General features: G+C 39.6%; 1 protein-coding gene across 1 annotated transcript in view; it reads right to left on the reverse strand.

Annotated features, from left to right (window-relative positions):
• Positions 1-2,156: 2,156 nt before the first annotated feature.
• Positions 2,157-16,353, reverse strand: part of MRPS28 (mitochondrial ribosomal protein S28) — a 108,807-nt gene continuing 94,610 nt past the window's right edge. The window contains exon 3 of the mRNA XM_029923920.1: positions 2,157-2,447. Coding sequence (XP_029779780.1) covers positions 2,264-2,447 — 184 coding nt within the window. The 3' untranslated portion in view covers positions 2,157-2,263. The remainder of the gene's footprint in view (positions 2,448-16,353) is intronic.

Consider the following 16,353-nt stretch of genomic DNA (forward strand, 5'->3'; position numbering starts at 1 on the left):
GTTATCAGCAATTCCATTCTTCCAGTTACCCAGGCCCAACACCCTGCTGCCATCCCTCACTGCTGTCTTTACCTCATAGTCCACAGCCAAGGTTATGTAATCCCACTGCCTGTACTTTCAAAACATATCCAGATGGCAACCACTTTTCACCATCTGCATTGCTACCACACTCATCCAAGCTGCCACCACCTTTCATCTCGATTACCCGCCAAGGCTCCTCAGAGGTCTTGCTGTTGCTGTTAATCTTCAGTCTACTCAGAAGGGTCCTGCTGTAATGTCACAGCATACCCCCCCCCCTGCCCCGCCACTCGGAATCCTCAAAGATGCTCCATCTCACAGTTAATAAAGGCCAAAGTCCACACCAGCACCTACAAGGCCTCTCCTTCTCCCCAGGTTTATCTCCTATTCCTCTCAGCTGCAATGACTTCCTCCCTGTTTCCTAAATTAGACAGGCACAGTCCTGCCACAGGGCCTTTGCACTAGCCATTATTTTCCAGAGACTCAGGTGCTAGCTCCCTCATTTCCTTCAGATATTATTCAAAAGTGAATTCTTGGAAACTATGTATAGTGACAGATGTTAACTGGACTTATTATGTTGATCATGTCACAATATATACAAACATCGAATCATTATGTTGGACAACTGAAACTGATAAAGTGTATGCATCAATTACCTCAGTTAAAACAGTAAGTTTTTAGAAGAGTTTTTTCTAAATACTGTATCAGTGGAAAAATTAAAATTATACATTATTAAAAGAGTGGATTCTTCTTTGAGGATTTCCACTGACTGTACTCTTAAATCTCAGCTATCACTGACATCCAACACCTCACAACCCCATTCCCTGCTTTATTATTTTTGTTGTTGAGATATAGTTAACTTATAACATTAGTTTTAGGTATACGTCATAATAATTAGATACATATTACAAAACGATCACTACAGTAAGTCTAGTGAACATCATGACTGCTCATAGTTACAACACACCACACATTTTATCCATCCATCCATCCACTGATGGATGCTTGGGTTCCTTTCACATCTTGGCTATTTTAAATACTGTTGGGGCGCCTGGGTGGCTCAGTCCATTAGGCATCCGACTTCAGCTCAGGCCATGATCTCATGATTCGTGGGTTTGAGCCCCGCATCGGGCTCTGTGCTGACAGCTCAGAGCCTGGGGTCTGCTTCAGTTTCTGTGTCTCCCTCTCTCTCTGACCCTCCCCTGTTCATGCTGTCTCAATAAAAAAAATTTTTTTTTAAAGAATGGCATGAATGATAGCTGACTTCTACATAGTCAACTCATTTTTTTTAATGTTTTATTTATTTTTGATACAGAGATAGACAGAGCATGAGAGGGGAGGGGCAGAAAGAGAAGGAGACACAGAACTGGAAGCAGGCTCCAGCTTGCAGCTCTGTCAGCTCAGAGCCTGACGCGGGGCTCGAACCCATGAATGTGAGATCTGACCTGAGCCGAAGTTAAAGGCTTAACTGACTGAGCCACTCAGGCGCCCCTAAAAAAATTTTTTTAATACTGTTGCAAAGAACATGTGGGTTTGGATATCTTTTCAAGTTAGTGGTTTGTTTTCTTCAGGTAAGTACCCAGAAGTGACATCACTAAATCATAGGATATTTCTATTTTTAAATTTTCGAGGAAACTCCACAGTTTTCTATGGTGCTTGCAGCAATGGTGAGAGAAGGTTCCCTTTTCTTCACATCCTCGCCAACACTTGTTACTTCTTATCTTCTTGATAACAGCCATTTTAATAGGTCTGAGTTTAATTTGCATTTCCCTGATGATAAGTGACGTTGAGCATCTTTTCAGGCACCTGCTGGCCGTCTGGATGTCTCTGGAAAAGTATCTATTCAGGTCTCCTGCCCTCCCTGCTTTATTCTGTCCTCAGCATAGATCACTGCCTAACAAAGTATATTTTTATTTCTTTTCTATTACATCTAGTCAAAGGTAAACTCCACAAAGCAAGCAATTTTGTCTAATCTGTTTACTGCTGTTTCAAATAGTGTCATGCACATAACAAGCACTCAAAACATATTTGTTGAATGACTGAATTTCCCAGAACAGTTTATATTTCCCCAAAGGACGGAATGGGTGTAAAAAGGAGGAGGGGAGAAACAGCTAAAGAAACTTCTAACAAATAAGAGCTACAATTATAGCTTTAGTTTATTGTGTCTTCTTCCAATCATTTATTTACAATTTTCTAATTGCATTCTTGATGAATATCTGGATTCAACAAAAAAGGAGTGAACGCATTAAGCGACGTTTATTTGTGATTCGTGATGCTCCTCTTTTGATTTGGCGTCTTTACCCTCGTGGAGTCCTAAGAGAACCGCATCAGCCTCAAGTATAGTTGTATCTGTGGTGGCTCCCAGGAATCTAGACGTAAGTTCAAGATCTAATAGCCGCAGTCGGACTCTGGTTCCTTTCTGGTATTTCCTGAATAAGTAAGAAAAAAAATTCCATTAATTCTGCATATCAAAACATGAATAGTTTAATCATTTTTAATGGGTTTTTTTTGAGAGAGAGAGAGGGGAGGAGAGGGAGCAGGAGTGGGGGAGGGGCAGAGACAGACAGACAGGACACACACACACACACACACACACACACACACACACACTCACAGGATCTGAAGCAGGCTTCCGGCTCTGAGCTGTCAGCACAGAGACCGATGCGGGACTCAAATTCACTAACCGAGAGATCATGACCTGAGCTGACGTAAGATGCTTAACCAACTGAGCCACCCAAGAGCCCTATACATGTAGTTTAAAGTAAAACTCAAATTCTAATTTTAACGTGGTGGCTCAAAATAAAGAATATGTCCTTTTTAAAAAAAAAAACAAACACTTTATACTAGGTATGTGAGAAATAGATGTTTTTGACAGAAAAGTAATTTGGTTGTGTCAGAACTGTACTCTTAAAGTGACCTTTAAAGATTTTATAAACAAAATTCAAACAAGTCAATTCTTGAAAATAAGATTTATTTTAATATGTCATTCATTTTTAAAAACATTTATTTATTTATTTTGAGAGAGAGAGCATGGATATGTGGAAAGGACAGAGACAGACAGACAGACAGACAGACTCCCAAGCAGGCTCTGTGCTGAGAGCATAGAGCCTGACATTGGGCTCAATCCCACTAACCATGAGATTGTGACCGGAGCTGAAATGAGGAGTCAGACATTTAACAGAATGAGCCAAGCTGGCACCCCAATGTTATTCATTTTTAACATCAGAGAGTATCAAGGAGAAAAGGTATTCAGATACATTTTTTCTTCTAAAGTTAAAATCGTTTGTTTTTATTTAATTTTTTTTAATGTTTGTTTATTTTTGAGAGAGAGAGAGAGAGAGCGAAGGAGGGGGGACGTGCGCCCATGCGGGTGCAGAGTGAGGGAGGGAGACAAAGAATCCGAAGCAGGCTCCAGGCTCTAAACTGTCAGCACAGAGCCCAAAGTGGGGATCAAACTTGTGAACTGAGAGATCATGACCTGCGCCGAAGTTGGATGTTTAACCTGCTGAGCCATTCAGGTGCCCCCAAAATAGTCTTTTAAAGTAAAGAACATTTTACAAAAGAAGAATGGAAAAAGGTCTAAATGTGAACTGCCTGAGTGTTGGGGATTGACTGCACTATAATTAAAGTATAATGACAGCCATACATATAATTGAAGTGTAAAGTGTAAAGACATGCATAATGGCTCACTCTGGTCAATAAAATCATATTTTATAATACCAAATGAGACTTACATTAATTCATCTTCTTCCTTGATCAAGTGTTTTAAGGGTTTAATATCAACATTATGAAAAGCTGCAGAAGAATGGAAATATTGCCACTGACTGATATCCCCAGATCCTTAAAGATCTAAATACACAAGCGTACCCTGATCGCTGTGCTTGGCTCTGCGCTTTGCAGGTAGCATGCTTTTACAGATTGAAGGTTTGTGGCAACCCTGTGTCGAACAAGTGTAATGCCACCATTTTTCCAACAGCATTTGCTGACTTTGGGTCTCTCTGTCACATTTTGGGGGCTGCATGATAGTTCAAACTTTCTCATTATTATTATATTTGTTTGGGTGATCTGTGATTAGTAATTACAACTAGTTGAAAGCTCAGATGATGGTTAGCAGTTTTTAGCAATAAAGTATTTTTTAATTAAAGGAAAGTATATACAGTTACCCTTTGAGTAAAAAAATCCATGGGTCCACTTATATATGGATTTCTTATAAATACAGTATAGTACTATACATGTACGTTCTCTTCCTTAGTATTTTCAATAACATTTTCTTTTCTCTAGCTTACTTTATTGTCAGAATAGAGCATATAATACACATAATATACAAAATACATGTTAATTAACTATTTATATTATTGGTAACGCTTCCAGTCAACAGTAAGTCATTATTTAAAAAAGCTTTCCATGTTTATTTACTTGTTTTGGGGGGAGGGGCAGAAAGGGAGGGAGGGAGAGAATCCCAAGCAGGTTCTGCACTGTCAGTGCAGAGCCCAATGCAGCGCTTGATCTCAGTAACCTAACCATGAAATCATGACCTGAGCCGAAATTAAGAGTCACTTAACCAACTGAGCCACCCATGTGCCCCAACAGTAGGCTATGAGTTTAAGTTTTGGGGGAGTCAAAAATTAAATGCAGATTTTTTATTGCACAGGGGTCAGCAGCCCTAGCCCCTGCATTGTTCAAGGGTGAACTGTATATTGCTTTTTAGACATAATGTTATTACTGCACACAAGACTGAAGTATAGTGTAAACATAACTTTTACATGCACTAGAAAACCAAAAAATTCATTTGACTTGCTTGATTGCAATATTTGCTTTATTGTGGTGGTCAGGACCCAAGTCTGCTCTATCTCTGAGGTACGCCTGCACATGAAATATTCTCATTTTAAATTAAACAACTTTATATAAGTGGAAAGTAAAGAAACAAAGCTCTCAAAAAAGTCACTCAAAAATGATTTTTGTAGACCATATAATGAATAGTCTCCACACAATGTTTAATTAGGTATTTTGAGGGAATTTATAAATGGTCTATCAAATAAATATGAAAGCTATTTGGTTTAAAAAAACTTATTTTTCTTTCTGATAATAGAAGTAAATATTCTTTTGTAAAACAGTAAAATAACAAAGTAGTCATATTTTCTAGCCTTTCTATATGTCTATTTACATGTATGTATACATGAGTGTGTATTTGACAGCACAGATCTTATTTTCTGTGTTTGTGTAAAAAATTAAAGAGATATCCTAAAATATTGAGGCATAGCTTTATAATCTTAGAAAACAGCAATTACGGGACATATTCTGTGTGAATTATCCTCTGGGAAAATAAGGTCAGTTCATAGGGAGGTAAAGCTGAACACTATTTTCTATATTACTTGGAACTGTAACCTATGTTCTAACAGATTCTTTCATTTGTCCTCACAGCATGACTCACAGTGATTCAATCAGCTTCAATTCATGTTGACCCCTTCTTCCCTCTGTTCCTGCAATATCCAATTAGCAACTTTAGTTCACTTTTTAAAAAATTTTTTATGTCTTTATTTTATTTTGATAGAGACAGAGAGCGAGCGGGGGAGGGGCAGAGAGAGAGGGAGACACAGGATCTGAAGCAGACTCCAGGCTCCCAGCTGTCAGCACAGAGCCCAACGCAGGGCTCGAACCCACAGGCTGTGAGATCATGACCTGAGCCGAAGTCAGACACTCAACTGACTGAGCCACCCAGGTGCCCCTAGTTCATTTTTTAACACAGATATTTCTTGATCTTAACCCTACAAGTCTCATTACCCCTTAACTGAAGCTTGAGGTCTAACCTTCCCAGAGCCCATGTTTTGGGCCCACTTCTCAAGATGACTTCCATATCTTGGCCTGATGTCCTTTCCCACATACTTCTCTTCCTCTGTACCTTTGCTTCTATTGCCAGCATTCCTTGAACTTATGGTCTATCCCATTGATTCTTAAGTTCCAGAAAGAACTAGATAGATCAAATGCAGCTCCTGAGAGCTTTACCATTCTCCTTGTTGGAATGAAGAGTCTGTCCCTGGAATTCCCGTGGAAGAGAGAGGTTCTGCAGTCACAGACTTGGACACTAATCTGAGCCCTGCTACTTACTAGTTGGGTAACCCTGGGTAACTGCTTTCTCTGAACCGTAATTTCTTCATCTACAGAACGAGAGATTCCAATAATTTTGCAGGTTTACTGTGAAGACTAAATGGAATAATACACTGAAAATGCTAGCACATGACTGCAAATGTTAGTGTCTCTCACTCACTTGTCCTGGTTACCTGTGTGAGTCTCTGATCTCTCACAGTCTCTATGCTCCCCCAAGGTCAGGCACTGGATTTGGCTCTGGGTCCTGCCAGTGCCAGGGTAGCAGGTACTCAGATGTCTGTTAATAAACTGACATGACATTTCCTGAGAAGAGCCACTGGGTCACAGATTATCTAGGATTTTTATTTTCTTGGCTTTAACAGCTGTGTGGACTGGTACATTTACTTAACTTCTCTGAAATTTACTTGGCATCGTGCCTAGCACATAGTGGTTAATAAATGTTGGTTTTCTTCTTCCATTGTTCATGGTCGGCTTGTTATTATTATTTTTTTTTACTTATTTTTAGGAGCGTTATTCATAGGCGGACTATGAACCTATCATGAGGAGAAGAACAGTGACTTTTTATAAGAAGAGTTGAACATGTCACAAACACCAAGGGCACCAATTCTGGCCAGAGTCACAGTGAAGAGGAAGGGCTCAGTGTAAGTGGTTCTGTGTCATATTAATGGTAAAAATCTCCACTTAAAACATAAAAACAAGAACACCATGAGTGCCCAGTATGCTTGGTAATTTATGGAATGCAGAAGTTTGTCTGTAATGCATTTTTAGGTGCATTAGCCTTTAATGAGATGAAAGCTTTGCCTTCACTTCTAAAACTTATGGAAATTCTGGGAATTATCCAGTGAGATGACAATGGCGATGAAAAGCAAAGTGCAGGCCTTATGTGTGTTGAAATAAGAATTAGCTGACTATACACAGAAAACAAGAAATCTTTAAAAGATTCTCTTCTGGTATCTAGAAATAGCTGTTTCTACTCAATTTTTATTTTGTATTACAGTTCGCCACATGTAAGCATTAACTTCCCTATGAGACTGTAAGATTCTTAAGGGCAGGGATTTATGTCAGTCCCTCAGGACATTTCACATAATGCAGCCTTTTGAACAGTAGTTTTCACATTTTCCAGTATATCAGAAACACCCAGAGTATTGGTTAAAAATGAAAATAGAGGGACACAAGCCTGAAATGAGCTGGCAACCCTGAGGTGGGACTTAGGAATTCACCTTTTTAGCAAGCTTCCCAGGTGATTCTGATTCAGGCTTCTCTGGTCACCACTTGAGAAAAGCTGGCCTGGGATTATGTTTATTACAGATAATCAAGTGCAGGGAGACAGGACAGTCTACAAAAATACAACAGGCCAGGAAATGAGGATCTCTGAAAAACTCTGTGGCCGCCATTAACAAGTTTCAAGAGTAACAGATGTTTTCCACAGGTGATGACAGAGTCTTGTAGGGTGAGTAATTTAGACAGACCAAAAAAAGAAGTCAGGAATATATAATATGGAGAAATGCCCAAAAACGAGGCCCTTGAACAAAGCCCACTGATGGCCTGGGGTGGGGCTGCCTCGCCCACACTGTTCTGGGAGCCAGGATGCGTAAGGGTCGGCACACTTCTCCATCAGGAACAGCAGCTATACAATTAATACAGAGTTGATCCTTGCTTTAACTTCACAACACTTTATTAAAAAAAAAAAAAAGAAGAATGTATTTTCTGAGAACTCCATTTCTTCCAGTGTAATCCGAGGTGAGCCTTCACTATTGTAGTCTTTGATAATCACTTACACTACTTAGTTTCCCCATTTTGGTTTCCACTGTTCCACATAACGAGATTTTTTTTTTAATCTTTTACTTATTTTTGATACAGAGAGAGACAGAGTATGAAAGGGAAAGGGGCAGAGAGAGAAGGACACAGAACTGGAAGCAGGCTCCAGGCTCTGAGCTAGCTGTCAGCACAGAGCCTGACACGGGGCTCGAACCCACTAACGTGAGATCTGACCTGAGCCGAAGTTGGAGGCTTAACCAACTGAGCCACCCAGGCGCCCCACATAACAAGATTTAAAATGAACATGCCAGTAAATTCTCTCTCCAGATTGTTTACACAGACCTTAAATGGTCACTTTATTCAAAGATTTTGGCCTAAGTATAAAAATCCAGAAAAGGCAATGTAGTGCTTGACAGCGTGGGTCCACACGTGTGCGCACCATTCTCTCATTTATAAACATGCAAGCCTGAGTGACTTTATCTCTGTTTCAGTGTCCTCATTTGTAAAATGGGAATCATTGTACCTATGTCCTAGGTTCTTGTGAGCATGAAATAAATTAAAACATTCCAACCCCTTATAAATGTTCAATAAATATTAGCTATCATCATCACCACCATCACCACCATCATCAAACAAACCCAGTGAACACTGATACTCCATGTGGGAGTGATGCAGAATGTAAGAGCACTTTCGTTTCTAATTCGCAGTTATAACTGAATCAATACAAATGATTCCTGGAGAAACGAAATCTGGAGGTGGGTTTTCTTCCAATATTTGCTTTGATCAAATCCTACTTATTTTAATATAAGAGAAGTATAAGCGCTCTTCTCTTAAAATACAACATAACTGTTCTACAAAAATGGAAACCATTTCTTGTGAAATGAATGTTGAATTTCCAATGAGGAGGTGAGGCAAAATAGCTCTGAACAAAGCAAGTAAAATTCAGAGAACTACACACGGAGTTGTCCACATGTCCCCGCACTGACCACAACATCACCGCGTACACAGTCAGTCACAGAGGGGTCGCAGCAGTCCACTCATCCTGGTACTCAGGACGGCTGAGGGGCAGAGAGAGGTGTCCTCACCTATCTCCTCTCACTCTTGCTTCAGTAACTTTTGGTGGAGTTAAGCCTTTTAGGAATCTACTTGTATTTTAGGCACACACCACTTCTTGGAAGGGGAAGGTAACAATTTCTGTAGATTCATTATTTGTTCTTCAAGAGGCAACTTTTGGCTTCATTTAAAATTCAATAATAGCCTTAACTTCTAATCAAGTAACCCCTTTCATGATTTTATAAACCTGAATCTGTCTCCTCTGTCTTCTTTTTATAAAGGGGTTTTATTATTCTTTATTTAACTAGTTTTTCCTCAGTCTTTTGAGTGTATCAACAGACTCTTCGAAAGACTGCACAAGTGCCCATAAACAAAATTTTGCTCCAGCGTGAAAGCAGCTCACAGATTACCTGAAGGCCATCCATGAACTTCACAGATTAAGCAGTCCTCTAGACTTTAAGTCTGTTTATCTTTCTTGAGTCAGAAGAAATGGGTTCACGGCCCTGTGACAGTCACTTCTGTTGTTCGCCAGGACACTTCTTGGGGAAACCCAGGGTCGCACCCAACAAGCTTATGAGCTGAGGCTCAAACCTAAACAGCCTATTTTCTAATAGATATAAAAGTGCATAATAACTGTAAAGAAAATATTTTTTATTATCCTTGGTCACTTAGTTAAGTCTACCCTATTAGGAACAAGGGCAGGCGTCAAAGGAAGAATTAGATCCTCAGCAGCATTATGTTTTCAATTTTAAAAACTGGAAGAAAAAGATAAGTGAATAAAAAGTATCCAACAAAGAAACAAGCTTAAGATAATTATCTTAAGAGGCGGGATGGGCCCACTGTCTTGCATGCTGGGCCTACCATAAAGCAAAGGTTTTCCAGTATGTGCTGGAAATGCCGAGAGGTACTTTCTGGTTGTCACGACAATCAGGCTGACGCGAGCAAGGGCGGGGCGCAGACGTGCCGTGCGGTGCACAACACGCTCGTCCTGCGTCTGTGCAGGGCGCTGATGGGCGTGGGAAGCCTACTTACAATTAGCTAAGCCTGGAACTATATCCGCTAAAGAGAAAAAGTTGTTTTTTGAAACAAAAGTTTAAGTATATGCTCAATTTCCAAGAATGTGATTCCTGTGTAAATGAATGGAAGACTTTGTTCAGAATGTCTGTTCACTGTTTCAGAAAAATCCCATCACCACGAGCAACACCACCATTTTTGTGTTTTGCTACATGTGGTTAGTGTATCTTCTTCACAGTTTAACGTTTGGCCTACTCTTTGCCTTGGTAGAAGATCAGGCCTCTCTACACCAGCCATCAAAAATACATGATTTATATTCTTAGCTTTCAGTGAAATGCATTGATAAAAATGTAACTAAAATATCAATTATGCCAAAATACCACTGCCCAATGTAACTTTCTGTGATAATGGAAACACTTTAGATAAGGTTTGAGCACTTGAAATACGGCTAGTGTAACTGAGGAACTGAACTTTTAAATTATATTTAATTAATTTAAATTCAAATTTAAAAAGCCACATCAGCGCAGCTCCAGAGAATTTCAATAAAATTTGACAATAAAAATCGTAAGCATACTTGTGCCACAATATATAAATATACTCTGTAGCAGAAAAGCTACTTTTGCAGGAAAAATAGTACTTAGAAATCATTCGTTGTAAGAAATAACTACCATAATTAGATCCAGCAATAAAAAACAGTCAGGTACATGTTTGCCATTACTAACCCCTCACACATTTCTTTCCTTTCTGTCACCTTTTATATTTGTCCTCAAATCTATGTGTGTCATGTACTAGACACATAGCAACTGAATTGTCTTATTAGCTATTTTCAGTTTATAATTAAGATCTCATAAAGATAGCTTCCCTCATATTACAGACATAAAAAGTAAAATCACTTGCCTAATGCCAAAAAGTGGTATAAAAGGATTCACAGATTTTTTTCCCCTCTTCCTTTTCTTAAGTTCTCAAATACCTGTGACTTCTGGCAAGAACTGGAAACATATATCCCTTCGGGGGTGGCAAGAATTTACCGCTTCATACAATTTTATAATGTCTTCCCTTTTACATAAAATTTAGGCTACACTGTTATCATCCAACTCATTATTTTAACTGCTCCCCCTTTAGAAAAATGATTACTTTCAATGGTAACAAATAATAATATCAGAAAAAAAAATCTCTGTGGCTTCAAGCAATTTTGTCTATTATTTTTTAATTAGGAAAAACATCCCAGATATTAGTTTTCCAGAAATCTTCTATTTTATATTAAAACCACTGAATACTGCTGTCCTTTCCGGCAAATAGGATGTCTCCAATGAGCACATTCAAAATAAAAATAGCCTGTGTTTCTACTGCTTGGCGTGTTTCTTTCTTCTAACTTCAAGTGCTTGCCTCTGACTGATCTTTGTGAACTCCAGCCTAAATGGACTGAATCCCAGCCTTCACCACGACTGCTCTCTTCCACTGCGCGCTTTCTCAGACCGTATGCTGCAGTAAACGAGCCCGCATGGCTGAGCCGTTTAGGAAAAGGGCAATTAAGTCTGGTTTTGCATTTCTTTATTAAGGGCACGGCGTAAAGACTTTCCTCTGGAGAGGTTTTTGACATTCTTTCCAAAGACATGCTTTAACATCTGTCAGTGCATGCTTGTGACAGTTCTCATAGACTTTAAAATAGACAGCGAATCGTCTGCCTAGTTCTTTGATATTAATATATTAATAATACAAAGCTGACAAATAGAAGGTTTGGATTGAACCTCAGTATTTGTGAGCAATTCTGACTAGTCAATGGAGCTGTCTTGCTGTAATCATAATTCTGAGGTTTTAAAAATAGCTCTTTTGAAATCATTAGACATCCCAATGAGTTAAAATAGTTTAGAACTTTTTCTGACTTTCTTACAATTCTTTACTTAAAGGTTGAAGACTTTACAAGTAGTTTTTTCGTTTCCTTTTTGAAGAGAAAAAGCTAAAATATTTCTATGGGTTCAATTAACACCTACATGATTTTTTAAAGTTTATTTATTTTGAGAGAGAGTGCATGTGTGAGCAGGGATGGTGCAGACAGAGAAGGAGAGAGAGAATGCTAAGCAGTCTAGGTGCTGTCAGCGTGTGGCTCTGCATGGGGCTCAATCCCAGGAACAGTGAGATCATGGGCTGAGCTGAAAATCAAGAGATGGACGCTTAACAGACTGAGCCACCCAGGGGCCCCTGATTTTTTCTAATTTATACAAATCTTACAGTAACGCTGATCCATAGGTGGAGCCACCAACATGTCTGTATGAGACAGAGAGAGAGGAGAGCATGCACACATGTGAGTAAGAGAGCACATGTGGAAATGTATACCTTGTTCTTCAAATGAACTGTCTGGACATCAATGCCCTCACCTTTAAAAACCATGCTATTTTGGGGGGCGGGGGGTGGCTCAGTCAGTTGGGCATCTGACTCTGGCTCAGGTCATGATCTTGCAGTTCATGGGTTCGAGCCCTGCATCAGGTTCTGTGCTGACAGCTCAGAGCCTGGAGCCTATTTCGGATTCTGTGTCTCCCTCTCTCTCTGCCCCTCCCTTCCTCATGCTCTGTGTCTCTTTCTCTCTCTCAAAAATAAATAAAGATTTTTAAAAAAGCACAGTGTTAGAATAGATCGAAAGTATCTTACAGGTCTATGATTTAGTTCTACTTTTATACAATGTTAAGTATTTGAAATGTGATATAATGTAGAATGATATTAAGTGCAAAAATTAATTAAACTTCTTGGTGTATTCTGGATTCGTCTCACTTTTTCAAAATACCACCACCTGCCATGTTTCACTGGTCTATCTGGTCTATTGCTTCTTTCTGTCCAGTCTCTCAGATGTCTGTAAGGATTTCCTCACCAGCCTATTATCCACACTGTATTATCAAACACAGCAGCCAGCGTTAACAAAATACAGGTAGAAAGTGTTCCTAAGGTTCTACAGCTCTCCAGTATTTCCACTCATTAAAATTTATTTTTTTTAATGTTTTTTATTTATTTTTGAGAGACAGAGGGAGACAGTGCGATGAGGGGAGGGTCAGAGAGAGAGGGAGATACAGAATCTGAAGCAGACTCCAGGCTCTGAGCTGTCAGCACAGAGCCCGATGTGGGGCTTGAACCCATGAACCATGAGATCATGACTTGAGCCGAAGCCAGTAACAGACTGAGCCACACAGGCGCCCCTCCACTCATTAAAATTTAAATGCAGCACAAATCTTAAGTTCTAATTTATTATCCCAGGTCATTAGAAGACATAAATGGGAAACAAACAGTATTATAACCATAACTTCTGCCACCTGTGTTATTACCAAAAGTCCATTGTTAAAGTAGTGTCCCTTTAACAACACTACAGAGTGTGCCTATCCACTGGGCCAAAGTAAACCATGCAAATCACCTGGCAATCAGAAGGCCCATGCCACCCAGGCAGGGAGCAATGGATGCTGTTCTTAACACCAACCTGCATTCCCTCCAGTTGCAATTGTCCTAGATAAGGATTTAAACTTTCTTCTGTAATTTCTTTTTAATGTTTATTTTTGAACTAGAGAGAGTGTAAGTGGGGAAGGGACACAGAGAAAGAGACAGTCCTGACAGCACAGAGCCCGACGTAGGGCTCAAAGTCACAAACCGAGAGATCATGACCTGAGCCGAAGTCAGATGCTTAACTGACTGAGCCACTCAGGCGCCCCTCTTCTGTAATTCTAATATAAATGTATGATTTTGTTTTTCCCTTAAACCAAGTTCTTTTTTTTTTTTTAATGTTTTATTTGTTTTTGAGAGAGAGATAGCAGGAGCAGGGGAGGTCAGAGAGAGAGGGAGACACAGAATCTGAAGACAGGCTCCAGGCTCTGAGCTTTCAGCAGAGAGCCCGACACAGGGCTCGAACCCACAAACCTTGAGATCATGACCTGAGCCGAAGTCAGACACTTAACCAACTGAGCCACCCAGGCGCCTCTAAACCAAGTTCTTTATAACCTCTACCCTGCTAGTTAGTATTCAATGTCACTACAAATGAAAGTTTTGTCTTTTGTTCAAGCACTGATCTATTTTATGAAAGATAAAACATTTTTTTAAATGCAACATTTTAAAATGTATAATAACTTCACTTCTTAATAATGTAGCATATGCATATAATGTAATGCATTGTATATGGAATCAATAACGACAGAATCTTTTCTCAGAGCTGCAACAGAAGATGTATGAAGATCTGAGATCCCTGAGATGGGCTGATGACGGACACTGGGATCGCAACTGGAGCCGGTATTATGGCTTCTAAGCAAAAAGGGGCACGTTTTGTGGTATATAATTCTTTAAATATATATATATATCTTATTGTCAGAGAAAAGTTCTGTCAGCGCAGAACAGAGGAAGGAGTATGTCCTTTAAAGAATTATAGAAAGACCTAGATTTGACTGACTGGGTGCAAGAAACTTACCCTAAACGGACTGTTTATTTATCTGTAAAAGGAGGATGATCTATGCCACCCCCAAGGTCGCCGTGAAACCTCACGCGTTGTAAGGCGTGGACCGTGCCTGGTACATGACACCTACTCCATAAATACCAGCTATTATGAAGTTCATCACAATCGTACTTACATCAAGTGCAACAGATTCCTGAAAGGATAATGACTTCAAATATGGTTTTACTGAAGACACTAGACTACTGTTCAAATGCATAAGTACTAGTAGTCATCTCCAACATATACAAAAGAAACAAAAGGGAAACAAAACTCATTGGAAACATTCTTCTGAGTTTGAATTTGGAGCTGAGGGAGGGGGCTAGTAAAATCCAAAAATTACTTTACAACTTATAGGGACAGTTTTGGTGACTCTACAGGAGTCAGAACTGGGAGGAATAATAATCGTTTGTGGACACTTTTCACAATGTTTTTCTTTTTCTTCTCTTCTCTTAAAAATACCAATGCCATAGGTCCAACCCAGACCTATTCCATCAAAATCAATGGGGTGGACCTGGCGATTGATACATATTTGGGAAAAATGGGTCTGGTCCTCTTCGAAGAGCATTGGTTAATGTCTTTACAAGTTACATTTTGAGTCTTTGTCTCAAACAAATTCCAAATTAATGGTTCATGGTAGTTTCTGGGCCAAGCTGAATCTTGCCCAATTCAAGCTTTAATTTCCCAACAAGTGCACGCAGTACAGACATCATGTAGAAGGTCAAAAAGAGAACTGCATTTTTAAATATCAAATATGAGACAAAAAAGACAAAAAAGTTGTTTTTCCATTGTGAATACTGAACAAAGTAGTATGTATTTTCATCTAAACAAAGGGTGTGATCTCCTGATGACCCCGAGTCTGAAATGTCCTTGATTAGTTCCTCCAATAGGAGAACCTGTCTCTGGATTCCTAATTCCCTGCACTTTTGACTACTAAGAAAACAGAAGATTTGTACCAACCCCTTTTCAGAGTTTCCTTTTTTCTTTTAATCTTGTTTCTCTCTAAATTAGTTACTTATTAAAAGAGTATCATTAAATTTTCAACCAACACCTACTCAACATCTGCATGAGGTAAGGGGATGCCAACAAGAAATGGAGAAACTCCTGTCCTCTCCCAACCCACAGAGGCAAAAGTGAAGAGCCCTGTCCACCAATCCCTTGGGCGGGCCACGGAGCTACTTTAGCAGATTGGTCCTGACTTCTGTGTCCTTTCAACAAGAGATGAGACTATCTGATACTTTTTGGAAAACAGACACTTAAGAAATTGTTACTGCAGTAGTTTACGTGGGCTGGCAAGGGCGAGAGAGGAAAATGTTTCGTCAAAGAATCAGACGGCGCTGCAGATTCCATGTGATCCAGAGTGCTGTAAACGGTCTCCAGGGTCAGCCCGGAACCAGTGCCAGTGGGAGGAGAAAACGGAAGGGGAGGGAGGGCAGGGGATGGGACACAGGAACCTAATACTGAAGTTAGGCTGGTTTTAAACAGACCCTTAGGGCTTAAAACAGAGCTTGTGACTTGACACTGGCCTTGGTTGATATCTGCCCTTTGCACCTCCAAATCTGGGTATATTTATTAAACACTCTAGTTCATACCCTTTAATTAAAAACTGAGGTCACAGAAGCTTAAGACAAGTTCTGTGAAAGAAAAAAGAAAAAAGAAAACAAACGAACTTGAAGGCATTTCGTGTGATAAGGTTGTTTTCGATAAATGCAAGCTCAATAAAAGTCAACAATACGGTTTGCTGCCCCAGAAGTAAGGGGGATTTTAGCCTGAAGTAGTACAGATATGTATTCCACACAATAGTCCCAATCTCCTGTCACTTGTCTGACCATATTTAGGGACTTGTCATCTATCTGGGCAACACAATTATAGGGTCATTGATATTTGAGGTCCATCCAGAAGAAGACGGTAAAACAATGTTACGCTGAATGATGAATTCAGAGAAGGAA

The sequence above is a fragment of the Suricata suricatta genome, chromosome 15, assembly GCF_006229205.1.
Source record: "Suricata suricatta isolate VVHF042 chromosome 15, meerkat_22Aug2017_6uvM2_HiC, whole genome shotgun sequence".
NCBI lineage: Eukaryota > Metazoa > Chordata > Mammalia > Carnivora > Herpestidae > Suricata > Suricata suricatta.